At 45.5% G+C, this 26,486-nt stretch overlaps 1 protein-coding gene across 1 annotated transcript in view; it reads right to left on the bottom strand.

Annotated features, from left to right (window-relative positions):
* TTC21A (tetratricopeptide repeat domain 21A) overlaps positions 1 to 18,006 on the bottom strand; it is a gene marked incomplete at its 5' end in the record, with an annotated part of 76,416 nt that extends 58,410 nt beyond the window's left edge. The window contains 6 exons of the mRNA XM_074985141.1: positions 172 to 256; positions 1,328 to 1,485; positions 2,067 to 2,189; positions 3,552 to 3,718; positions 15,795 to 15,908; positions 17,889 to 18,006. Coding sequence (XP_074841242.1) covers positions 172 to 256; positions 1,328 to 1,485; positions 2,067 to 2,189; positions 3,552 to 3,718; positions 15,795 to 15,908; positions 17,889 to 18,006 — 765 coding nt within the window. The remainder of the gene's footprint in view (positions 1 to 171; positions 257 to 1,327; positions 1,486 to 2,066; positions 2,190 to 3,551; positions 3,719 to 15,794; positions 15,909 to 17,888) is intronic.
* Positions 18,007 to 26,486: the final 8,480 nt, after the last annotated feature.

The following is a 26,486-nucleotide window of genomic DNA, read 5'->3' as shown; positions in this document are numbered from 1 at the left end:
TCAGACAGCGACAGAGGACGGTTTGGGATTCATGGAATAATGAGATGTCTTCTAGGATTAGACCTTTTTCATACCACTCCTCTTGAAAAAGTACCAGGAGATCTTTAAGGACCACAAAAAAACAAGGCCTCAATTTTATACTTCAGATACTAATAAATACAGAATACTCACTGCATTCAAGTTTCCAGATCTTGAAAGTTCATTTACAATACTAGCTTGAAGTCCATCTATATTGGTCCCATCTTTACTCAGGATTCTTAAACAATAATTATTATATGTAATTTGCATACAAGTTTTACAAAATAAAACATTACAGAACATAGTTTTTAATAGATTCAGATTATTCTCTGATGTTGAAAGATAGACTGTGTCTAGACTGCGGGGAAATGTTGGCGAAAGATACGCAAATTGCACCCCACAATTTGTGTATGTTTTGCCAACAGTTCTGTTGGGAGAGGTTATTCTGACATTTGGCCCATTCACACAGGGCCAAATGTCAGAAAAAATCCCTCTGTTGAGACAACCCATCTTCCTCGTGGAATGAGGTGTACAGGGATGTTGACAGAATGCTTCCGAACAGCAGATCTCTTCTGAGAGATCTGCAGTCTGGACACGTGCTTTGTTGACAAAACTTTTGTCTACAGAAGTTTTGTTGACAGAAACCCGCAGACTAGACATAGTCTAGCCATTGAATGAAAGCTTCATAAATTATACATTTCTACATTTCCAATTGTATTTAAAAAGACTCTAAAGTATGCAAGGGTACATCTACATAGCAAAGAAACCTGGAACAAACTGACATGGCTTCACACCGTAGGGCTTAAGTTAAATGAGTAGACATTTGGGCTCATGCTGGAGCTGAGGCTCCAAGATGTGCCAAGATGGTGAAGTCTCAGGGTTCGTGGCTGTAGCCTGAGCTTGAATGTCTGCATATCTATTTTTGGTCCCGTATCACAAACCATACAAATCTAAAACAGTTGACCTGAGCTCCGAGACTCATTGCTGGGTAGGTTTTTTTGCTATGTAGATATAATCTGAAAATTTGCACTCTTATAAGTGACAAATACTGTCCTAAGGACGGACATTTCAGTTACCATAAATCCATGTTTAATTTTAGGAAAAATTAGTCTGGGACCTCATGAAAGAAAATTGCTTAAAATAGTTTAAACTGTTAAGTACATTTTGAGGAAATGAACTGCAAGAAGAAATATACTTTTTCTTAGCAGATATATGCCTAACAACTTTATAGAGGCATGTAATAGAATTTACAAAGGAAATTACATATCTCAGTTTGTTCTGGGTTTGTTTGGTTTATATCACCCCCTACCTTAGTGCAGTTTCTAAAGTTTGCTCCCAGTCTTGCTGAGCTAAAAATAGCCTCATCTTGAGGATAAATGCTGGTATGAAACCAGAAAAATGCACTATTATCTGGTTAACCTCTTCCAGAGCAGCTGAATAGTTCTGTTGCATCATGAAATACCTCACCTGTGGAGGGGAAAAATAAAGAAAAATATTCTCATTGGTTCAGAAAAGTGGCAGAATGTAATGTTATACTAATGGGTATCATTAAAATTGGTACCTAATTACCATCTGCTTCCTTATTTGAATGAGAAAAAGACCCAGATCACTTATTGTTGTGGCAACTGGAGTCAGTAAGAACGGGAATTCAATTCAGAGCTTCCCAGCCCTCCCCACACACTCATCACAAGATTTACCAGTAACTATTTTAGAGAACAGCATCCCCACGTCATTTCTCATTCCTTACTCACTTTCATGCTCAGGACTAAAAAGACAGGAGTTGGAAGTCAATGGGATTTAGGCACCAGACCTACTGAGGCACTTTTGAAAATCCCATGAGCTATCTATCTGCATGTTAGGTGCCTAAATCCCTTTAAAACTGGCCATATATTTCTGGAAAGCAACCCTAGGGATCAATGTTGCTTTGGATGGACACAGGAAAAAGAAGTTCTATGTTTCTCAGTCTAAAATAAAGTCCAATGACAATAAGTAAAATAATAAGGAATGTATAAAATTGAGTTTAAAAGGCTAAGAATTAACAACCAGACCTTTCCCATCATCCCAAATATATCAGTATTATCTTGAATCCCCTCATCTAGATATTTGATAGATTTCTTAATAGCATGCTGTTTGTCAGATGTACAGAACACCCATCCTTTAAGCACAAGACCCTGTAAAAGTAAAAAAAAAAGCACATATTTTAAATTACATGCTATGCAAATATTAATGTGCAAAGAAAAGTCTTAATGTCTTATTTCATGTACCTTTTTGTTTAAATATTTAAATGTATAACAATAGCAAAAAATGCCTCTCACAAACTCTGAGCATCTTTGAAAATTATTTAAAGCAGCACCTGCAGGCATATATAGCAATAACTGATGCAGCCTAAAAGCAATATACCTATCCTTAAAATTGTACATTTAGCATAATAGCATACTCTTCACTAAAATTCAATGAGCATTATGGCCAAATACCTTAGCAACCAAGTAGTGCCATTTAAGCACAATAAAGCACACCCTTCAGCACATCACCTTGATTATAAAATGGATTTTTCTTATTACTGATAGAAGAGAAATGACAGACCAAGACTCAAACATTGTCAAAGTTAGTGTTCTGGTAATGAGCATTTGAATGAGCTATTGCAGACAAACTTTGTTACAAGGGTTAGCCTTCATTGGCAATGTATATGGATGCAACCAGGAAAAAAACAAAATTGTTGTCTTAGCCATTTAATAAGGAATCAAAAGCATCACATTCTTAGGGTGCAACACAACAGATGGATGAAATTTTTCAGAAAGAAATCCCATCATGTATATTTATTAAGAAATTTGACTAGACATCCACCAGGTTGTCTAATTTTGAGGTTTTCCTGGCTGAATTTCTCCAATTTTTTTCATCAGTGTGGGGGTTGCCTCTTTTTAGTTTAGGTTATTGGACCTTCCCAGAAACTGCACAGATTCCAAGGCAACCTGCATGAAGGCTGTGTAATTATAGACTGAATCTGTGCCCAGTCACATCGAGTAACTACATTGATGCTGCCCAATTCTGGCACACTTGTTTGATAGTTCTACTTTGCAGCACCATGATAAAACAATTTGCTGCATTAATTTCAAGGCAGTAACATCACACACTAGTGTTTTGACCATTTGTGTACTATGAAAATTGCTTCATTGTTTTTTACAACTAGTATGTTTGTACACAATAGTCATGTTCTTTGTACATAGTGTGCACAAATGTAGTAAAGCCTGCGCCATTTTTCACTGTGGAAATTCACCACATAATTATTTTCCTTTTATTTTAATTGAGGTGGAGACATCCACTTCAAACCATTTTAAAAACCCCATCAACTACTTGTCATCCCTGCTTGCGTATGAAACAAGACATTTACATCTAGGTAAATCTAAGCTCAGGTATGCCGTATTTTGATGATTTATTTTTTCTAGCTATTAAAATTGTGAGCACATTTAATTTTAAATATTGAGAACTTCAGAAAGAAATTTGTTGCGTGGGTGAAAAACCTTTACCTACATTACCTCTCTAGAGCCATTTGACATTTTCAGCATTCTGTCAATGTATTCAGTTGCTTTATCATTTTTACCCATTAGCCAGAGAAACATTGCTGCATAATATAATGCATTAATTCCCGCAGTTTTCCGGGTTTCCTTTAATTTGTTTTCCAGCTCCAAAACAGCATCACGATCTGAAAGCAAATATCCCAAAAAAAGTGTTTAAAACATGTTGAATTTATATAATTCCAGAATGTGGTATTATAATGTATTTGGTAGCCAAATGAAGCAAAGGCTCCAATCCTTCAAACTCGTACATCAGGGTGGGGAATCTCCAGCCCACGGGCTGCGTGCAGTTCATAAGAATTAGCCACTGGAGGTCTGCCAGTTTGTTTACCTAAGCTTCTGCAGACATGGGGCCTCCCAGGTCCCAATGGCTGCAGTTCTCCTTTCCCAGCTAATGAGAGCTGCAGGAAGCAGAGTGCATCTCCCTTTGGCTGGGAAAGGTAAATTGTAGCCTGCGGACACTCAGGTAAACAAGCCATCTGGCAGCTTGCCACTAGCTAACCCTGATGAACCACGTGTGACCCACAGACTAGAGGTTTCCCATCTCTGTCTTACACACATGAATAACTTTTCACATGGGTAGTTCCACTGAACTCAAAGCTACTCATACAAGCAAGACACAGACAAATTGAAAAAGTAGCACACCATTGCCTATTACTGTAAGATCTATTCTCACCTCAACATGTGTGAGATTTGGGCTTATTTTTGTGAGGCACTGCACATCCCACATTTTCATTCACTTTCACTGAAATAGAAGGTTTGCAATTATCTTACAGGATCAGACCATTTCTTCACATAACTCCAGTTAGTTTTAATATTAGCTCTCTGCCTTTCTCTCTCTGGTATTATGAAATAATGGTTTAGGTGATACCAAGCACAATAAAGCAGATTAATAGCTCCTGGAACTGTCCAATCAATCAGTGAAATCATTTTATAATCTAAGCTACTAACCTTCTCTCCCTCTTCTAATGCCACTCTACTTTCTACTCTTATCTTTCTATATACACACCTTTTTCCTTATCTGTACTTTCTTTTTTTTTCCTACCCCTCTCCTTCTATTTCTTCCATCTACTCTGTGTTCTTTAACAAATATGCAGTGGTGCTGACATTAGGGATGTAAAATCCCATTTCATTCTTTAACTGGTTAAATGGTAGGTTTAACAGGTTAACCGATTGTGGGGGTCGGGGGCAGCTGGGGAGGCCTCTCCTTTCCAGCTCCCTCCCACGGCCTGTGGCACATCAAGGACCGCGAGCTGGAGTAAACCCCGGCCTGTGGCAGGTGGTGGGGTTGCTGCAACACCTACTGGTTAACCATAATGGGTAAGCCTCTTCCATTTAGGACAAAGCTTACGGGGTAACCATTAACATCCCGAGCTGTCACCAGGTCATCCTGCCTCTGAATCATGCATTATCATTGTGGAATGCTCTGACTCATTTTTGTGTTTGACATTAACGGAAACAGAATAGACCTTTGCCAATGTGTACTAATGACTGGACTACACAATGTGGATTACAGACTTTGTAAATGAGCACATTTGGAGACTAATTAATTTTAAAAACATCAAGGTCACTGCTGAATAAAATAAAATGTACCCATTTATTTTAATTCATAGTTTAATTTTTCATGATACCATAATTTTTTCCTTTGCTATCACTACTGATATACTCCTTTCCTCACTCTTGCCCACCTTTTACTGTTTTGATACCGCTCTCTGGCCATGGTTACACTACGAGATAAATTCCACTTTTAATAAATTCAATTTTTTAACCTCTTTCTTATGAATTTGAATTTAAGTGTCCTCAAAACTTCTGGAAATTCGACTTTCTATTTCTCCATGTTGTGTTACCACATCCCCATTGCCTTATCAAATTTGAATGCCACAGTGACTTATCCCTGGTGCATTCTGAGGGTTTTGTACCGAGTTGTGTGTAAAAAAACTTGCTGTGGCTACTTGTGGGTGTTTGATGTCACTATCCCAAAGCACTGTCCCAGAATTCAGAGCATCCACTAACCATGTGAAAATGAATGGGAGATCATGCCATTTTTGCCATCACAGTGCTAGCACAATCATGGATCCTCAAATGCTTCAAGTCATTGTACACACCACTAGGGCATCTTCACGTACTGTTGTGCACTTTTTATTTAGAATACAAAGGGAGATGATGGTTGAGGATTATGATGATGAAGTATCAGAGGGGTAGCCGTGTTAGTTTGGATCTGCAAAAGCAACGAGGGGTCCTGTGGCACCTTATAGACTAACAGAAATGTATAAGCATAAGCTTTCGAGGGCAAAGACCCACTTCATCAGATGCAGGTAGTAGAAATTTGCAGAGCCTGGTATAAATAGGCAGGCCAGAGCAAGGCTGGAGATAATGAGGTTAAGTCAGTCAGGGAGGGTGAGACCTACTACCAGCAGTTGATCTGGAGGTGTGAACACCAAGAGAGGAGAAACTGCTTTTGTATTTAGCTAGCCATTCACAGTCTTTGTTTAATCCTGAGCTCAGGATGTCAAATTTGGAGATGAAATGCAGCTCAGCGGTTTCTCTTTTGAGTCTGGTTTTAAAATTTTTTTGCTGTAGGATAGCTACTTTTAAATCTGTTACTGTGTGTCCTGGGAGACTGAAGTGCTCTCCTACAGGCTTTTGTACATTGCCATTTCTGATATCCAACTTGTGTGCATTTATTCTTTTCCATAGGGACTGTCCAGTTTGCCCAATGTATATAGCAGAGGGGCACTGCTGGCACATGATGGCATATATTACATTGGTAGATGTGCAGCTGAATGAACCTGTGATGGTGTGACTGACCTGGTTAGGTCTTGTGATGGTGTTGCTGGTGTGGATATGTGGGCAGAACTGGCACTGAGGTTTGTTGCATGGGTAGGTTCCTGAGTTAGAGTTGCTGTGGTGTGGTGTATAGATGCTGGTGAGAATTTGCTTCAGGTTATCAGGTTGTCTGTGGGCAAGGACTGGCCTGCCTCCCAAGGCCTGTGAAAGCTGGGGATCATTGTCCAGGATGGGTTGTAAATCACTGATGATGCACTGGAGGGGTTTTAGCTGAGGACTGTAGGTGATGGCCAGTGGTGTTCTGTTGGTTTCTTTCTTGGGCTTGTCCTGTAGTAGGAGTCTTCTGGGTACATGTCTGGCTCTGTTGATCTGTTTCCTTACTTCCTTGGGTGGGTATTGTAGTTTCAAGAATGCTTGGTAAAGATCCTGTAGGTGTTCGTCTCTGTCAGAGGGGTTGGAGCAAATGCGGTTGTATCTTAGTGCTTGGCTGTAGACAATGGATCGTGTGGTGTGTCTGGGATGGAAGCTGGAGGCATGAAGGTAGGCATAGCAGTCAGTGGGTTTACGGTATAGGGTGGTGTTTATGCGGTCGTCGCGTATTTGCACTGTAGTATCCAGGAAGTGGATCTCCTGTGTAGACTGGTCCAGGCTGAGGTTGATGGTGGGGTGGAAGTTGTTAAAATCCTGGTGGAATTCCTCCAGAGTCTCCTTCCCATGGGTCCAGATGATGAAGATGTCATCGACGTAGCGTAGGTAGAGATGGGGTGTAAGTGGACGAGAGTTGAGGAAGCGCTGTTCCAGGTCAGCCATAAAAATATTGGCATACTGAGGGGCCATGCGGGTGCCCATAGCTGTGCCACTGATTTGGAGGTATATATTGTCACCAAACCTGAAACGGTTGTGTTTGATAATGAAGATTTTGAAGAGGAAATCACTCAACTGCAGTCCAAGAAGTCACAAATGCTGGTTGCCCTGGATGCATTGCTGAGAGAGGAGCAGTGGTTTTGAACACATAAGACCAGCACAGAGTGGTGGGACCATATCATTTTAGAGTCCTGGGATGACCAGCAGTGGCTGCAGAACTTTTGCATGCATAAGTCCACTTTTGTGGAACTTTGTGATGTGCTGGCCCCACCCTGCAGAACAGCAGCACAAGAATGAGGCCATCTTTAACACTTCAGAAGCAAATGGAAATCGCTCTGTAATGCCGAACAGTTACCAGTCAGTGGAAAATCAATTCAGGGTGGGCAAATCTATGGTGGGGGCTGTGGTGATGTCGGTAGCCAGGCCAATCTATCAGCACCTCCTGAGGAACACCGTGACTCTGGGAGATGTATAGGCCATAGTGGATGGTTTTGCTTCCATGAGGTTTCCTAACTGTGGTGGGGCAACAGATGGTATGCACATCCCCATCATGGCCCCATACCACCTGGCCTCTGAGTACATAAACAGAAAGGGTTATTTCTCAATGGTGTTGCATGTGAAACAACTTTTGTGATCTACCAACACCTGCAACACCATTGAGAAGTAACCCTTTCTGCAGCCAGGATAACTTCAATGTCAGACTCAGCAAGTGCAGAATGGTGATGGAATGTGCATTTGGCCATTTAAAAGCAAGATCCAGGTGCCTATTGACCCATTTGGTGCTTTCAGAAACTAATCTCCCCACTGTGATGACAGAATGCTGTATTTTGTCTAACATTTGTGAATCCAGGAGGGAGACTTTTGTGAACGTCTGGAGTTCTGAGGCTGAGGCCATGAGCAGGACTTATTTGCAGCCGCCTACATAGCCAGTCTCCAGTAACCATGCTGAGGCTGCAGCAATCAGGGAGGTCTTGAAACAAAGCTTCATGAATGATTTGCCAGACACATGATAGCACTGTATTTCTCTTTTTCAGTACCACCCACCACTCCCCAAAATGATTCGTGCTCCCCATCAAATGTGAACCAATAAACCATGGCTTTCACAGAAACAATGTTGTTACTTCATGGGAGGAGTTAAGTTGCAGGACGAAGAATTGAGGTCTAGGGAGGGTTATTTTCCAAAATAGCATTAGGAAGCTGTGCTATCAGCCTCTGCCCCCTCAACCTCCGCCTGTGTCCCTGTGCTGCAAGTCCTCTGTGAACCTTGACATAGTGCTGGCCAGCTGTACCATTGACCCTAGCCCCCTCAACCCCCACCCAGGTCCATGTGCCGTGAGTCATCTGCAGACCTTGGCATAGCACTGGGCGACTGTGCTAGCAGGCCCAGCCCCTTCCACCCCCACCAGGATCCTTGTGCCATAACTCCTCTGTGGACCTTGGCATAGGCTGCAGCTGGGCTATCAGGCCCGGCTCCCTCCACCCCTGCCCAGGTTTTTGTGCCACAAGTCCTCTGTGGACCATGTCGTGTCGTAGTGCTGGGCAGCTGTGCTATTGGCCCTGGCCCCCTCCACCCCCACCTGGGTCCCTGTGCTGTGAGTCCCCTGCAAGTCCCTGCAGTGATTTGTGCACCCCAACACACATGGGTACCAAAAAATCACACTGAGGTTGTCATAAAAAGAATAAGTTTCTTTTGGGGGAGGGGGTTAAGCAGCAGGGAAAATAACATTGCCAAGGGTGGTGGAACAGTCTTTTGCTGTGCCTATTGGGGCTAGAGCAGCAGGCTGTTCTTGTCTTCCCTTCCCATGTTTGGGGGCCACGACGATGGGAGGTAAGTGACCTGAATTCAGGGGAGTCCATGCAGCAGTGAGCAGAGCCCACAATGCTGTGTTGGGAGTCCCTCTGCATCTCTAGCATTGAGTGCAGCACCTGCATTTGGTCACTCATGGCTGTTAGCTTTGCTGGGTCCTCCCTTAGGTGCACCAATTGCTCTTTCTGGAACTCAAGCATATTTTGCCACCACTGTGCTGTGTCCCTTTTGCTTTCAATGGTTTCAGCTTGAGCCTGCTCTATGTGCTGCAGGCTAAGATCCTGCTTGGACTTTTTGTGTTTCCTGGCCGTCTCCCATGCTGGGGGAGCCTGCTGAAAAGTGAAGGTCAAAATTGAGGTGCAATTCACACAAAGCAATTACCCATGGAATGAATGGATCTCTGTATGTACTATGAGTGAAACTCTTTTTGGAAGGCCCCTCACGGCTTCTTACGGATGGGATTCAAAGTGTGCATTGCACAAGCCCTCTTTTATCCAGACCATTTCCTTGTGGACATAGTAAGCAATTATCTACTTTACAAGAGGTAGATGCAAAGCAGAGGAATGAGGACAGTGTCTTGAAGCAGAGGAAAAATTGTTTTCAGCAATCCTCCACAAGGACTTGGGTCCACAGAGCCCGGCAGCCGTGTGGCAAGAGAGAAGGGTGGAGAGCGGTTAAATTCAAGCCACATAGGCAGCAGGGAGATATCCCTGAAAAGTGAAAATAAATGCCAGAAGGAGTGGGGGAGGGAAGTTTTACAGCTGTCTGTTGGGACAAGGGAAAAAAATTCTTTCAGCAGCAAAGAAAGGGCCAAGAAAAGGAGGGCAAACCATCTATGCTGGATATGCTTGTTTGTGGTAGCAGGGCCCATAGCTGTGTGGTGAGGGGGAAGGGTAGAGAGAGGTTCAATTCCAGCTGCAGGGACGACTGGGTGGAAAGGGATCCCTGTAAAGTGAAAGAAAATGTGGGGCAAAGGGAAAGGGAGGGGAAAAGGCCTGGAGAGCCTATCAGCCAGGCAGAGTTGGGGAGATGGACAGTCTGCCAGTCACATGGTGCAGCAATGGGCTCCAGGTAAATGTAAAATGGCAGGAAGCATTGCAAAGAAATCCAATCCAAATTCCCGTCCTTCTTTAGGTTGCCAAAGAAGACATCACCCTCCTAAACATTACAGAGAGTGAATAAGTAGAGCTGCTCATCTTGTGTAACCGCAAGCCTGGAAAATTTGCAAAAATGGTGTGCGGCACCACGATACCAGATTGCTATCTGGTTGCCTGGCATGGCAAAGTATGCTACTGTGGAAGCTGCACTAAGTCAGGCCTGCCCAAAACCTGATGCAAAAAATACAAGAGTGCCTGGATAAGGCCTTCAAAGAGATCTCCAAAAAGGATAAGTGCTCCATCCCAAAAATATTAACATGCTGTTCGGAGGGCCACAGTTCCATAGAAAACCTATCCCACACCAATACCTACACCTATATCCAGCTGCAACCCACCTAGCACTCAGAAAAAATACTTACCAGAAGAGTTGGGCCCCAGAAGTTTGGGGACTGGCATAGAGGGGGCCAGTTCCAGATCTATGGGGAAGAGCTCAGGGTTGTCAGGAACAGCTTCCTTGGGCCCCTCCTGGTTGCTACTCTCCTCCTCTCCACAGGCCTTTTCCTCCTGCCTCACCAGCTCCTCTTGTCTCACCCCGGACTCCAGACCAGGGCCTCCACAAGTGTCAAAATGAAGAGTGGGAAACGTGGTCAGGTCCCCCAAAAGAAGCATGTGCAACTGTTCATAATTATGGCATGTTTTTGGAGAGGACCCAGACCACTGGTTGGCCTCCTGGACTTTGGGATCCACCTGACAGAGTTCCTTCACCTTCATCCAGCACTGTGTGGAGCCCCAGGAGTGACCACTGGCAATCATCAACCATGACATCTTATCACATATGCACATTTCTCTTGGACACCGGGAGTCTGCTTGCCACTGATTCCTCTCCCCAAACTGCAAGATGATCCAGAATCTCCTAATGGCTCCATGCTGGAGCTCTCTTGAGATCCTGAGAACTACTAGGTAGAACACTACCCTGAGTGTTCATGACTGCAAGAGATGGCTGCCAATGCGATGGCTACCAATGGTGTGTGATGGCTACCGATGCAGTGTGATGCAATGGGTAATAGAAATTCTAGTTCTGAGCACATCTTATATTTCCAGGGATTGTTGGTGACCAATTCAAATTCATGGTCTTCCTATGACCTATTTCCTGCACACTTGGGCTACGTCTACACGTGAAGCCTACATCGAAGTAGCCTATTTCGATGTGGCGACATCGAAATAGGCTATTTTGATGAATAACGTCTACACGTCCTCCAGGGCTGTCAACGTCGATGTTCAACATCGACGTTGCGCAGCACCACATCGAAATAGGTGCAGCGAGGGAACGTCTACACGCCACAGTAGCACACATCGAAATAAGGGTGCCAGGCACAGCTGCAGACAGGGTCACAGGGCGGACTCAGCAGCCAGCCGCTCCCTTAAAGGGCCCCTCCCAGACACACTTGCACTAAACAGCACAAGATACACAGAGCCGACAACGAGTTGCAGACCCTGTGCATGCAGCATGAATCCCCCGCTGCAGCAGCAGCAGCCAGAAGCCCTGGGCTAAGGGCTGCTGCACACGGTGACCATAGAGCCCCACACGGGCTGGAGAGACAGCGTCTCTCAACCCCCCAGCTGATGGCTGCCATGGAGGACCCCACAATTTCGACGTTGCGGGACGCGGATCGTCTACACGGTCCCTACTTCGACGTTGAACGTCGAAGTAGGGCGCTATTCCGATCCCTTCATGAGGTTAGCGACTTCGACGTCTCGCCGCCTAACGTCGAAGTTAACTTCGAAATAGCGCCTGACGCGTGTAGCCACGACGGGCGCTATTTCGAAGTTAGTGCCGCTACTTCGAAGTAGCGTGCACGTGTAGACACAGCTCAGGAGAGCAGCGGAAGTGGATGCGGCCATACATGGCGGGTTACCATGTAGCTTTGTGGGATACATATGAGACACTTCTGGAGACTAATAAATTAGATTTTAAGACATGACACTGCCACACTGGCCTTTATTTGAACTTTTAAATTCAAACTTGACACTACACCCAGCCAATTTCAACAATTTATTATATCAGTATTAGTGCTCCCTAAATCGAGCTAATGGTATTTATAATGAAAAGACAGTCACATTCTAATATTTAGCTAACTGCCTTAAATTTAAATTTTATCTTGTAATATAGATGCAGCTTCCCATTAAAAGGCCTGCCTTGCCAGTTTCCAGACCAGGCTCATCTTCAGCAGCTACATCCTACATTCCTGCTTTCTTGCTGTGGAGACTAGCTGACAAACCAGACTCACTTTCTCCATTACAGATTAGTTCTCTCTTCCTTCAGTTCTACAATCTTCCAGGCTAATCAACTTTACTTCACCAACTTCACTGAATCTCACACTTGCAATTTCAGCTGCCATTTCATAACCTTTAACTCACTGCTCAAATCTTTCCCTCTTCCTGCTTCCAGTTCTCCCCTCTGCACAGACTGATTTCTTTCAGGAGAAAACTCACAAAATATGTCTCTCCCCTTGTCTTGTCTTTCTTTCCCTTAGTCCCTCTATAACACTCCCCTCCTTCTCCTAGTCATAGATGAAGAAGTTTCTCATCTGTTCTTCTAACCTCATTATTTGCCATAGTGGACCCCAGTTGACCTCCTTTGTACCCATTCTCATGCCCTACAGTACTCTTCTCTGTAATCTCTCCCATTGTCCTTCGGCTTCTTCCCCTTACAATCAGTGCTCCCTCTAAACTGAGCACTTCAGTGTCCACTCAAGAGAGATTAGGTACCACCTAGCTGATTGGTAGAGTTCGCACGGCAGCCCACAGCTAATAGGAATAAGGGGATTTCGAAGTCTGTGGGGTCCTTTTATAAAGGACCCCTGTGTAGATGAGCCGTGCGCAAACAAAATGCAGCACTTTTGAAGTGCAGTGGCTGTCAGCATGCTAATGAGGCACTGAATATTCATTTCACTGCCTCATTAGTATTCTCCGATTTGGCCATTAGCATGGCCATTTCAAAGTTTTGGAGAAGTGTGGACATGGCCTAAGATAACTGAACACTCTCTTTACTGTACCTGTCTGGTTATGAGATCTGGCTGAGAGAAAGATATTAGCAGTTTTTGCAAGAGCTATTTCAGCTGAGTTAAATCTCTGTTGGAGAGGGTGTAACATGCAACTGCAGACAGGTACGTGTACAGATCCAAACATGGGTCGCAATTAGATTTTCTAAGAGTTACTGGTTGGGTGACTCCAAGGGACATGTGGCTCTTTACAGAGCCATTTACAGCTCCCACTTCTGACACCACTCATTCCTTCAGCTCCCCATCCCTGCCCTGCCACACTGATGTGGAACTCAGTGTAATTGGTTTAATGGCCAGCAGGAGGGATCCAGCTGTTAAACCAATTAAATTGAACCCCATTTCAGAGCAGCAGGACAGGGAACTGCCTGTGCAGGAAGTGTGGGGGAGTAGGAGGACTAAGGGGAGCCACACGAAGGAGGTGGCAGTGGCAGCCCAGCAAAGGAGCAGTGGGAGGCAGCAATGGTGCTCGTGTGAGGTAAATGGGGGGGTGCATTTTGGGGCTGCAAGGGGTTTAAGCCGGGGGGTGGGGGGGAATCAAGAATTACGAAAAAAAAGCATCCAGGGGAGAACGTCCCTGCCCCCATTTTGAATTGCCTTGGGTCACAAAGTCTTACTGAATTGTCAGAAATGGGTCACTGTCTCAAAAAGGTTGGGAACTGCTGTATACTGTTTATCTTGCACCTCCTGCAGCGTGATGTCCTGAGACTGAGCAACCCTTTTATAAAGTTCCTGGAAGTGCTTTAGGTCCTCAGTAGGAGGAGAGGGGAAATCTGAAAAACTGCCTCGTCTTTTATAGACTTGGGACCCCTAGAAGAATCCTCAGAGTCTGAATGAGGCAACTCCTCCATACCATTAGAAGTCATCTGGGAAATAATAGACAGCAGGTTAGCCCATGAGGAGTGTGCTGACATTGTAGGAGGGTGGCCAGGCGTGCGCTCATGCTGAGGAGTAGCATGCCTAAAGTGATGAGTGTGGGATGAGCATGGCCCATATGCATGACAGGCATCCCAGGGCTCCCACTGTGGTGGCAACTGGTGCGTGGGATATGGCCACAGCTGGTGTACCCAGAAAAGGTGAGGCTGATAGGGATGGTCTCTGTATGAATGCCAGGATGGAGGTGAACAAGCTGGTGTCTGCCTCTCTGCCTGCTACTTCAGACTGAGATGAAGGTGAGCGAGGGGCAGTATATGAGGTGCTAGCATGCCTGTGCCCCACAGAGCTCAGTGAAGACAGGAATGGTGTTGAGTGTAGCAAGAGGGGATTTATGGATATGTTGTGTTTTTCGTTGTGCCCTCCTATGTTGAGCAGGTTGATCTAGAGTGGCAGCAGAGGTAATAGGTGCTGCTGTTGGAGGCATATGTTGCTTCTCAGGAGCAAACGCCTCAGAGGCGCCTGTTGGTGTGAGTCACCTGATCTATCCCTCAGATCTCTTTGTTGATGAGGGCCTGCGTCTCTCTGACATGGATGGCACCAGAGAAAGCGAGGGTCCCGACAACTCAGATAGACAGTGAGCCAGTGAAACTGTCACAGCTTGGGAGCCTCTGTGGGGCGATGTAGCTACCCTAACTGAGGGCTTTTCCTGCACCTGCATGTCATTTGGCGTGTCCCTGAATGAGAGGAACTTTTGCCCAATCAGCACTTTTAAATGTGCTTCACATTCCTGACATGCCCTTGCTGGTATTCCCTGGCAATGGGGGCACTTAGAAATGCTGTGGGATTCACCCAAGCACTTGAGTTATGAGGCATGCCCCTCAGACATTGGCATAGCGCATCCACAAGCATCACAGTTCTTCGTAGAGTCGGGCATTGAAAAGGAAAGAAAAGGGTTGCTCTTTAAGAGAAAACTGTTGTTGAAAATAAAAAAGCTGCTTGGCAGCTGCCACCTTTTTTTTTCTTTTCCTGAGGTAAAGATGTTTTAAAAATAAATAACAATTAAAATTATGAGGGAAAGGAGGGAGCCTAAGTCAAAATTTTGAATTTTTTGAACCAGGAAAAGAGAGCTGCTCTGCCTATGTCCACAGTCAAGGACAGTAGAAAAGGAACTGATGAGAGCTGTGCCACATACTCTTTCAGCGTGGTGACGTCATCTGCTGGGTCCTGCGCATGCATGGCATGTGATGGGGGAACACTGCTCTGCAAAGCTTCCAATTTACAGTGTAGGGACTCACTGACACTTGTGTGGAGCACCCACAGGGACCACTCGAAGGAGAAGCCCAAGTTCTCTAACATCTAGCACATACATAATGATTTACAAGTTGAAAGTGGTGTATAAATTAACCAATTAATTCTCAAAACAGATTGTCAGCAAATAAATTCCTGGTTGTGGGCAGGTTGCCATTGACAATCAGCGTAGCAATTACTGCAGCACTGTTTCTTTTTGGTGCGATTCCATTTAGCAATCAGAATCTTTTCAGCAGATATCAGTCAAAGTTAATATATTTCTGTAAAAAATACTTTGAGCCAAATTTCCCCCTATGGTCTTCATTTAACCTAAATATGTGAATCAGCACTATATAACTGATTTTGTCAACTTACTGATTTTTGTAAATTTGTGATAAATGACATTTAATAGCCAAGAAAAACTCACCAACATTTTCACATATTTTGTGTGCATAAATGAGTGCTAAAAGGCAGCATAATGAAACATCAGAGTGGCATTTCCTGGCATTTTCTAGCTGTAAGATAGCATCTTGTACTTGACCTGAAAAGACAATGCAGACAGATTCACTAAGTCTCACATTTTAATGATAGCTCAAAGAATTCACCATATATGCAGTTCAGAAACTCAGACTGAGTATGATATTTTAATTATGTTTCCTTAGCATTGTGGCTATCATGTTTCTATCTTTATATTTAGTTTGCACGCTACTTTTGGGATAACTGGAACACTGAAGAATAATGTACTTTAGATGTACGTTATGTGATCCAGGTCCAATATCAGCCTGGTTTGCTGTTTACTCATGGGGGAATTTTGCATCACTGTACAATGCAGAATTTTGAAGAAATTAATGTGTACGCAGAATTCCTTCTCTCTCCATCCCCCAAAATGGGCTGCAGTGCTGCCAGCAACCACTATGAGACACTTGGCTTGGCAGAGTCCTCCTTGCACACAGAAGACTGCAGGGGGGAGGAAGAGGGAGTTAGAGGGTTCCTAACAACTACAGTTTCCAGCATGCCCTGAAGAAATGAGATGCCAGCATGTGGGAAATTCTGTGCAAGCCTGGAAACCCTCAAATCAGGCTGATTCTCCTTTTGGGTCCCTGGGCTGGAGGGTGGGTTGAGAAAGATGATTGTTTAGGGTAGGGAGGACTTGCAGTTGGGCTCTGGGGAGGAGAGGGCTTGGGTTTCTTGGCTTTGGGGAGGGATTGTGCATATCTGGCCACTTGGGTGGGCTCTGGGAAGTGTGTGTTGGGAGACAGAGGCAAAGGGGACAGAGAAATAGGAACTGGGTTATCATAGGTATTTCTTTAACTCTACGCCCAGGGCAAATTTTTTGTCTGTATTGTTATAGACTTATTTTGGTATTTTGAAATAAATTACCAATGTAATTGAAACTGGTGTGAATATGTAATGTGATTTTGGCAAATAAAATTTGCAGACTTTTAAAATATTATGTGCAGAATGTTTAATGGTTTGGCACAGTATGCCCTCAGGAGTGCCTGTTGTAATACAAGAGACTCTGGAAAAAAGAAGTGCTTCAACACGAGCAGTCCCCATCCACCTACCAATATACTCTCATTTTTTTAATTTATGAGGTGGAAATTAAGATAGACTATAATTATTTTAGTTTTGGATATGTTATGCAGTGCATGTAGTAGGAAACCTGGAATGAGTAGAGTATGCACATAAATGAATAATAGCATAGTATTCTCCTTTGCTGGCCCATAGAACTGTTCTATTGAATTCTGTGCGTTGTATTACACTGACCAATAACTTGAACATATAGGTGAAGACCCGCAAGCTTGTCCCATAAATAATATTGGGAAGGGTGTTATGAAAAGCTCCTGGATCCTTTAATAACATCTTGAACTCCATTTGGGTAAGGCTACTTATAGAAATGACAGTGTAAATTGCTATTAAGCTAAGAGTCTGACATGGAAACATGAATGTTTAATATTGACTAGAGAAAATCTCTCTTGTTTTCTATCTGCTCTCTTTTTTGTACTAGTATGAAACAGAAGGAGCCATGTGGATGAACCAACATATATGAAACTATGGAGCCTAGTTCAGCCCTGAGGTTGAAGGAGCAACAACAAACTGACTGTTTTGAGAAGAGCAGTTCTCTCTCCTAACCGCATTGACACGTCCAGCCCAACTACATCAGCTGGGGACATAATATAATTTGAGATTCAGGGCTTGTCTACACAACAGTCTATTCCAATTTAAAGTGATTTGTGAATTTAAACCACTGTAGTTATAGCTATATAACCCCCTATGTGGACATTCTTATTCCACTATAAAAACTATTTCTAGTTTAGTTAATTACTTTGAATGTGATTTAAAATGGCTCACTGGATTTAGTTATTTATTCCTGAACATTTCTGTTATTTAAGAATAAAAGGTATAAGAAGCCAAATAAACCATTTTAAACTCGAAAATAAAAAAAACACAGGTAGAAGGCAGTAAGCCTAATTTTTGCTTTTCTTTACCAATATAACAATCAAATCTTCTTTGTATTTACCTAAATGTAAGGTTCCATATGCCTTGAAAAACTGAAACACTGGATCATTGATGTATTTTTCCAGTTCTAAATTTGCAAATTGCCTTACATGGCTGAAATATTTTTCTTGAGCATAGTATATAATATAAGCCTAGAGGGAGAAGGAGAGTAGGAAAATTCATATTTATTTAAGTAATTGTAGTCTTTTTAATATGTAAAATATCTGAAATAAGGAACTTTTTTCAAGAAAGAAAGGAAGATGCTGCTGATTATTTATCATATTACAATCCTTAAATCATAAACTGTAAAACAGACACAATATTAAGGTATCAGTCTGACAACTTAGTGATGGTGACAAAGGACCAAGAACATTTGTCATACTTTACATCATTTCTCAGAGGGGTAGCCATGTTATTCTATATCAGCTAAAACTATGAGGAGTCCTGTGACACCTTAAAGACTAAGTGATTTATTTGGGTTTTACCCTAAAGTGGGTTTTACTCTCAAAAGCTTATGCTCAAATAATCAATAAGTTGCTAAGGTGCCATAGGACTCCTTGTTTTCATACAATTTGTTAATGAAAAACGGCCAAATCCTAATCCAAAAAGCACATATTGCTCTGTGTTTTGTTTTTACAGTGTATACCAGTTTGTAGGCATAAAGCCTGATCTAGCTCTGCTGAAGCCAACATGAGTCCTTCCATCTACTTCAATTGATGCTGGATGCAGATTGTAAATCATCTCCAGGATGAGGATATATTTCAGCCTCCAGGCCTCTTTAATTCTTAATTTTTCTAGCCAGACTGGCAATGAAGGACTTCAACAGCAGGAGCAGAGCCATTCTCTCAGATGTTGGGGTAGCAGAGCAGAAAGCCTGCAGCTCTGGTGGGAGGAAGAGACAAGGAAAATGAGAGACCTGTGGAGGCAGAACAGAGCAGGGGAGTGAGGCAAGGTCATGGGGACAGAATCCTGCATTATGTAAGTTTATATGTGGGGCTGAGGATCAGTCGGTAAATAGAAGCAAGAGGAAGATTGAGGATAAAGTAGCACAACAAAGAGGACAAAACAATAAGGGAAAATTTAGAAATGGCAGAGGTGCTTAATGGCTCCTTTGTTTTGGTTTTTACAAAGAAGAATGGTGGTGATTGGACCAAACATCATGAATGCCAGTGAAAATGAGGTAGGATCAGAAGCTAAAAGAGGAAAAGAGAAAAATTACTTCGATAAACTAGATGCCTTCAAGTCACCAGGACCTGATGAAATGTATCCTAGATTACTCAGGGAACTGATTCAGGAGATATCTGACCCATTGGCAACTATATCATGTGCAAGACAGGAGAGAATCCAGAAAATTGGGAACGGGCAAATATAATACCAACGTATAAAAAAAAAGGGGGGGAAATAATGACAACCCAAGGTAATACAGACCAGTCAGCTTAACTTCTGTAACTGGAAAGATAGTGGAGCAAATTAATTAAGCAATCAATTTGCAAACATTTAGAACAGTGGTTCTCAATCTGGGGGTGCACAAGGGTATTGCAGGGGGTCTGTGAAAAAAAAAGATAAATAAAAATGATAATAGAAAATAAGTTTTACATAAATAGCAAAGTTACAATCAATTATTATTTTTAAATTAAATATCTTCCAATAATGTTACTAATTGCTGTCCAAAAATCTACGCTGTGGTTTCCTTTTTCATTTAATGAAGTACAAGTATAAGCGTAAGTGTATAGCAGCTAGAATTGACTTTGATGGGGGATCCATGAATGGCTTGGGGGGTGATTGGGGGTCTGCACTAGTGCAAAATGTTGGGAACTACTGATCTCTAAGATAATAAAGTAATAAGCATGTGATGGAGTGGGGGATAACTGTGTGTGTGTGTGTGGCTCACAGAGGGTGTGGGGCTCCTGCTGAGGGTAACCCTGACGACCAGGTAACACCTTTGTACTGCAGACAAAGGAGGAGGTGGAGCCTGAGGGGTTTGAATTGGAACTGGGAGTTGGAAGCAGTGAGTCTGGGCTGAGGGAGAGAGAGACCAAGGAGGGGGCCAGGCCCCGGCCCTGGGGGCCCCTCGGGGCCTCCTCTCCCCAACATGGATTGGACTGGCTGTCTCTGCCGGCTGTACTGACTCCTCTGTACGATGCTGTGTCCTGTCGGCTAATAAACCCGCTGTTTTCCTGCTGAGTGAGAGACTCTCCTGCCTGCGGACGGGGTGCAGAGCTTGGGGGACCCCAGAACCCCATCACACTGGTGTCAGAAGTGGGATGTTCTGCACCCCGAGGATGGAGCATCCAGCAGTAAGTGACTGGGGCCCCGGAAGAAGTGGGGCCTGCGAGACCCAGGTGTGCTGAAGGGCAGTGAGGTGCAGCTCCCCAAGGCGGAGGGGCCTGCGGCCGAACCCAAGCAACTGCGGTCGTGGTCCTCGAGAGGGGGTGTCACACCCGAGGAGGGGTTACTCCTGGGAGTCCATTGGAGTCGGCCCCAGAAGGTGGAGGGGCCGAGGGCCCAACCCCCAGGAACAAGTGACCCATGAGGAGGCTGACACGCTGAATGAGTTCTTCCCAAGACAGTGTGCTCATGGTCCTTGAGAGCGGGTGTCACACTGAAGAAGGGGTTCCTCTGAGAGTCTGTTGGAGTCGGTCCCAGAGGGCGGAGGGGCCTACGGCCTAACCCCGGGCAGCTTGTGACCCGCAAGGAGCCTGGCACACTGAAGGGATTCTTCCAGGAATCGTGGGGTGCAGAGGGCATCAGCCTGAGAGCCTGCAACCACACTGAGCAACTCCGCTGTGAAGTGGCAGCACCTGGAAACCGAATCGAGATTAAAGGAGCTGGACAAGGCAGCGTGGATGTGCAGTGGCAGAGCTGAGGGTTAAGGAGAATCCTGCAGAGGTGAGCCCGGATCGGGGCAGGGAACCCTGGACTGCCTGGAGCTCTGAACCGAGTGGCCTGCCGCAGCTCAAGGAGGGAAGGAGCGATTCCAACCCATCATCTACTAGTGGCCAAGACAGACCTGCGAAGAGTTTTCCAGGCCTGGGCCGAGGAAGGTGCCTGTGTGTCTGTGCAGGAAAGCAGCTGATCCACTGGGAATGGCAAGTTGTCTGTGAGAGAAGCTGCTTCACCTTCTGTGTGTGTGTGGAGACCAGCCGGGGGGCTGGGACAAAGGAGAGAGTGTCTCCCATTGTCTGTCTGTGTTGAACAGCAGCAGCAGCCTGGGGAGAGAGCAGAGCCTGCGTTTGGAAAAGATGCCAATGAGGAAACTAGCCCATTGTCTGAGGAAGATTCCCCAGCCTGGGGTGGCTGGAGAAGGATCCACCAGAAAAGAGCATTCCAGGTGTGTCTCTGAATCCAGCCATGGGGGCTGGAGCAGAGGGAATGGCTCTGGGATGGGCAGTGGTATCCCTGCTAAGGACACTGGTCCTTGGTGCAGGAAAAGTGCTTCTGCTTCTGGGGAAGTGAATCCTTTGCCTGAGCCTGTGGGGGCTCGAGATGGAGCCAAGATCCCAGAGCTGGATCTGAGGGCAGCTGAAGCCCAGATGGGAAGTGAGCCTGCCTCTGTGTCTCTCAGGGGGGATGATGCTTTAACTTGGTCTAATCCAGTTAGTATCATCAGGGAATCTCAGAGACCAGACGATTCTGGTACTTGTTCTTTGCCTGATGCTGAGGTGTTACTGGGAGGGGGTGAGAGGACTCTGTCCTACCAGAGTCATCCTCTCGCCAGGACACAAGAACAGACGGGCAATGGAGTTACGCCGACTGATGAAAATAAAGGAGCTGGTAGCAGAAGGGAGGAAAGGGACCCTAACCTTCTGTCCGGTGGTACTGGCTGTCTGCCTGGAGGTGGATTACGTGGGAATCTGCCTAATGGGCCAGAAGTAATCCTGGGTGTAGGTGAAACCCAGGAGCTGGTTGTGGCTCAAGGGAGCAGTGCCCCTGTGGAGCCAGACAGGAGTGAGTTGTTGTTTGCGGGAGCTCTTGAGGAAGAGAATTTCCCTGAAACTTTTCCTGACCCATCTGTGGGGACTGCAGAAAATGGGAGTGAGGTGAAGGAGAGTGAACAGGAAAGGTGCTTGCCTGTAAGCACCAGAGCCAGCCCTTTGCCTGGGGAGAAGTTTGTTTCAGCTCCTGACGGCCAGGACCTGCCTGAGTGTGAAACCACTGGCTGTGCTCTGCAAGGGTCCAAAGCAGGCAGGGTAAAAGTTTCTCAGGAACTGGAAGCTGGTGCAAGTAAAGTAAAAACTATCAGGGAATGTGAGCAGCCCTGTGAGAACCAAGTAAAACAGCTGCACAGCCAATCTCTGTAGGATGCAGGAGAGCACCAGCAATTCCCCATCTCCAGATGGTGGAAACACTTATATTCTCATACTGGATTCAACTTCTGATTCCATGGGGAGGCAGTAGTTGGAGGTGGAAGGACAAAGGAGCTTTGGGCCTGGTGGGCCAGTAAGGGATAAACAGGGATTCCTTCATGTGGATTCTGCGTCTGGGACTCACAAAACAACTCTCAGAAAGCAGTTTGGTTTGCAAATTTCCAGACTGGTGGGGGGGGCCGTCTCCCTGAGATCATCAATGGCCCAGCTCTTGTTAGAAGGGAGGGCACAGCCAGAGAGATCAAATTTCCACCCCAGGGGGCAAGAGAGACTATTAGAACTTGATGGTGCTAAGAATGGCCTCAGCCATTTATCCCCAAAATACCAGATTCTCAAGGAGGTTACACAAAAGTTGTGGTCTACCAAAGAGCAACGTAAATGTACAGTTGCAATGGGGTTGTTCTGTTACTCACGCTGACTGCTGTAACCAAGGGGTGCTGCTACCAAAAGCTGTAAAATTGTACCATGCACTGAATGTTTGGAAAGAGCCATGTGACATGATGACATTGATGTAGAAGCATGAGTTGTATGTTGAAGGAGTCTGTAACTCTGAAATGTCACCATTGTTCCCTGTAACTAGTCTTGCAACCTCTCACGTGAGGAGGAACATTCCAAACCTATTGTGTGGCATGGAAGGGGAAACTGAGGCACACAGCCATTGTGGTGGTCTGGCTGAATGCCAAGGGTGCAAGCATTTGTACCTTCCGTTACTGGACTGTAACTGAATTCCAGACATTAGCTGGAGCAGCTGTATGGACTGGTGGTCAGATGGGGCAGGACCCAGACCACAAAACACCTGTTTGATCTGTTGGTGCTGCAGCATCTGTATGGGCTGTGCCCGCCCGACTTGAGAACGTGGCTGACGGACCGGGGCCGAAGCAGCGAGACCAACCAACCCAAGGGAACTAAAGGGATTTGCCCGGCTGCATCACATGAAAAGGGCCAAGACCAAGCTCCTGACTTGGAGCCTCCCCCAGTAGGACTATGACGTGGAGGTGGTGCACATCAAGGGGAGAACAGAGGGTACAGCCGATGCCCTGTCACAAGGGGAGAGCCCCGAACTTCCCCAGGTCACCAGTTGAGTGACCCCGCTCAGTTCGGTCTGGAAGGGGGGAGAGATGTGATGGAGTGGGGGATAACTGTGTGTGTGTGTGTGGCTCACAGAGGGTGTGGGGCTCCTGCTGAGGGTAACCCTGACGACCAGGTAACACCTTTGTACTGCAGACAAAGGAGGAGGTGGAGCCTGAGGGGTTTGAATTGGAACTGGGAGTTGGAAGCAGTGAGTCTGGGCTGAGGGAGAGAGAGACCAAGGAGGGGGCCAGGCCCCGGCCCTGGGGGCCCCTCGGGGCCTCCTCTCCCCAACATGGATTGGACTGGCTGTCTCTGCCGGCTGTACTGACTCCTCTGTACGATGCTGTGTCCTGTCGGCTAATAAACCCGCTGTTTTCCTGCTGAGTGAGAGACTCTCCTGCCTGCGGACGGGGTGCAGAGCTTGGGGGACCCCAGAACTCCATCACAAAGCAATAGTCACTTTGACAGGGTAGCAAGCCTTATAAATGGGGCAGAAGTGGTAGACATGGCATATCTTGACATTAGTAAAGCTTTTAATACTGTCTTGCATGACCTTTTCATAAACATACCAGGGAATCAGAACCTAGATGGAGCTACTATAAGGTGCGTGGAAAGCTGGTTGGAAAAACATTTCCAGAGAGTAGTTCTCAGTGAATCACAGTCATGCTGGAACGGTATAACAAGTAGGGTACAGCAGGGATCAGTTCTGTTCAATATCTTCATCAATGATTTAGGTAATGGCTTTGAAAGTACACTTTTAAAGTTTGAGGATGATACCAAGCAGGGAGGGGTTGCAAATGCTTTGAAGGATAGGATTATAATTCAAAATGATTTGCACAAACCAGAAAAACAGACTGAAATAAACAGGATGAAATACAATCAGGACAAATGAAAGTACTCCATTTAGGAAGTTGGACTCATACAAAATGGGAAACGACTGCCTAGAAAGTACTATACGGAAAGGGATCTGAGTCTCATAGTGGTTCACAAGCACAATAAGAGAGAGGTAGCCATGTCAGTCTGTAGCTTTGAGAACAATGAGAAGTCTTGTGGCACCTTATAGACTAACAGATATTTTGAAGCATAAGCTTTCGTGGGCAAAGACCCGCTTCATCAGATGCATCTGACGAAGCGGGTCTTTGCCCACGAAAGCTTATGCTCCAAAATACCTGTTAGTCTATAAGGTGCCACAAGACTTCTTGTTGTTCTCGAAGCACAATATGTTGTTCTCGAAGCGCAGTATGAGTTATCAGTGTGTAAGGCTGAAAGACCCAGCCTGTTGACAGGAGGGAATGAACCCGCAATCTGAGGAGCTAAACCCATGTGCCTCTACAGCATAAGCTAAAAGCCATTCTGCTCTCAGCTCAGGCTGTACAGCAGAGATTTCATTCTCCCTTGTCAGTGGTCTGCATGCCTCTGGAGTTACAAGTATAACACTGCTGCAAAAAAAAGCAAACATAATTATGGGATGTATCAGCAGACTGTAGAAGTAATTATTTTACTCTCCTCTGCACTGACTGGGCTTCAGATGGAGTATTGTGTCCAGTTCTGGTCATCACATTTCAGGAAAGATGTCAACAAACTAGGAAAAGTCCCCAAAAGAGCAATAAAAAATATTAAACGTCTAGAAAATATGACCTGTGAGAGAAGATTGTCTGCAAAAGAGAAGACTTAGGGGGAACGTAAGTTTTCAAAGACCTAAAAGGTTGTTATGGGTGTAGGGGGAGGTGGGGAGAGAAAAAATGTTCTTCTTAACCTCTGAGGCTAGAACAAGAAATATGGGCTTAATTTGTAGCAAGTGCAGTTTCGGTTGGACACTGTAAAAAACTTGTTTACTGTGGTATAGCTTGTGGTCCTTTTGGTGCAGGAACTGTCTGTGTGTACATAGAACGCCCAGCACAATAAGGACCCAAGCAATGTTCCCTGTTAACTAAGCACTTGGGCGACCACCCAGGAGAGATTCAAGTGCCACCCAGCTGATTAGCAAAGTGCCTACAGATGACAGAACAGTAAATCCTCAATTTAACAGACTAATGCGGGGAAGGGTGTCTGTTAAGCTGAAAGTCCATTAAACCAGAGGGTTTACTGCCCACCTACCCCCACCAGGCTCCCTCAGCCCCAGTCCCCACCCCAAAAATGCCCAATACTCACCACTGCTGTAACTGCTGCCACTGGAGGTGCCACCAGAGCCCAGCATTGCAGCTGGGGACTCCATCGTGGTTGGGGGGGCCCAAAGCCGTGCCATGGCTGGGGACCACTGCAGCATGGTGCAGCTTTGGGCCGCACCGCATGCAGCAGCTGCCGTCAACCTCTAGAGCCTCCATGTGCTTCTTCCACTAGAGGTGGGGCATGTACACAAGTGCCATCAACCCATGTACACACACCGCCCCTAGCGGTGGCTCCTCCAGGCCATGGCACTAAGTCCCCTATCATATTTTTTTTGGGGGGGGGGGGGATTTAGGATTTTACAGACCTCAGTTAAGTGGACTTTGGGAATAACTTGGGGGGGGGTGAAGGCGGACAGATGTCCATTGTTCCCAAATTCTGCTAAATCAGGGTCTGTAAAATCGAAGGTTTACTGTACTAGTATAAGTTACTTAAGGAGGTTGTGAAATCTCCATCACTGGAGCTTTTAAAGAGCAGGTTGTCCAAACACCTGACTGGAGTCGTATAGCTAATACTTAGTCCTGCTGCCATGAGATGACCTCTCAGTAGTCCTTTCCAGTCCTAAAATTCTATGAACTTGATGGGGAATTTGCCAAGGATGGGATTCAAGAAGTGACATGCGTGCAGAGCACACACCAGAAGGCTGGGGTGTCCTCAAGGAAGCATGTGGCGTGGGCCACAATTAAGGTTGCTGCCCTACAGCCTTCTAAAGTGCAAGGCCTGGGGAAGCTGTCCCAAACCATCCTGTGGGCAGCACCTCTCTGCCAGCAGGACTGTTCAGGTCAGGAGAGATTGGGGGAAGAATGAACAGCTTAGTGAGGGTAAGAGCCTGGAGATCACATGTCCATAGGCAAGGCCGCCCATGGGGGGTGGGGCCCTGGGGTAACTCCGCCCACACCAGTGGGGGACCCAGGACAACCTGTGTGCCGCAGGCCCCTTCCTGCCATGCCCCCAGTCCACCCTCTCCCCAAGCTCCACCCCTGCTCACCCCCTTGCCTGAAGCCCCTCCCCGAGTG

This window comes from Carettochelys insculpta, chromosome 2 (genome assembly GCF_033958435.1).
Source record: "Carettochelys insculpta isolate YL-2023 chromosome 2, ASM3395843v1, whole genome shotgun sequence".
Taxonomy (NCBI): Eukaryota; Metazoa; Chordata; order Testudines; family Carettochelyidae; genus Carettochelys; species Carettochelys insculpta.
Note: the sequence above shows the minus strand (reverse complement) of the source record. Positions and strands in the feature narration are given on the sequence as shown.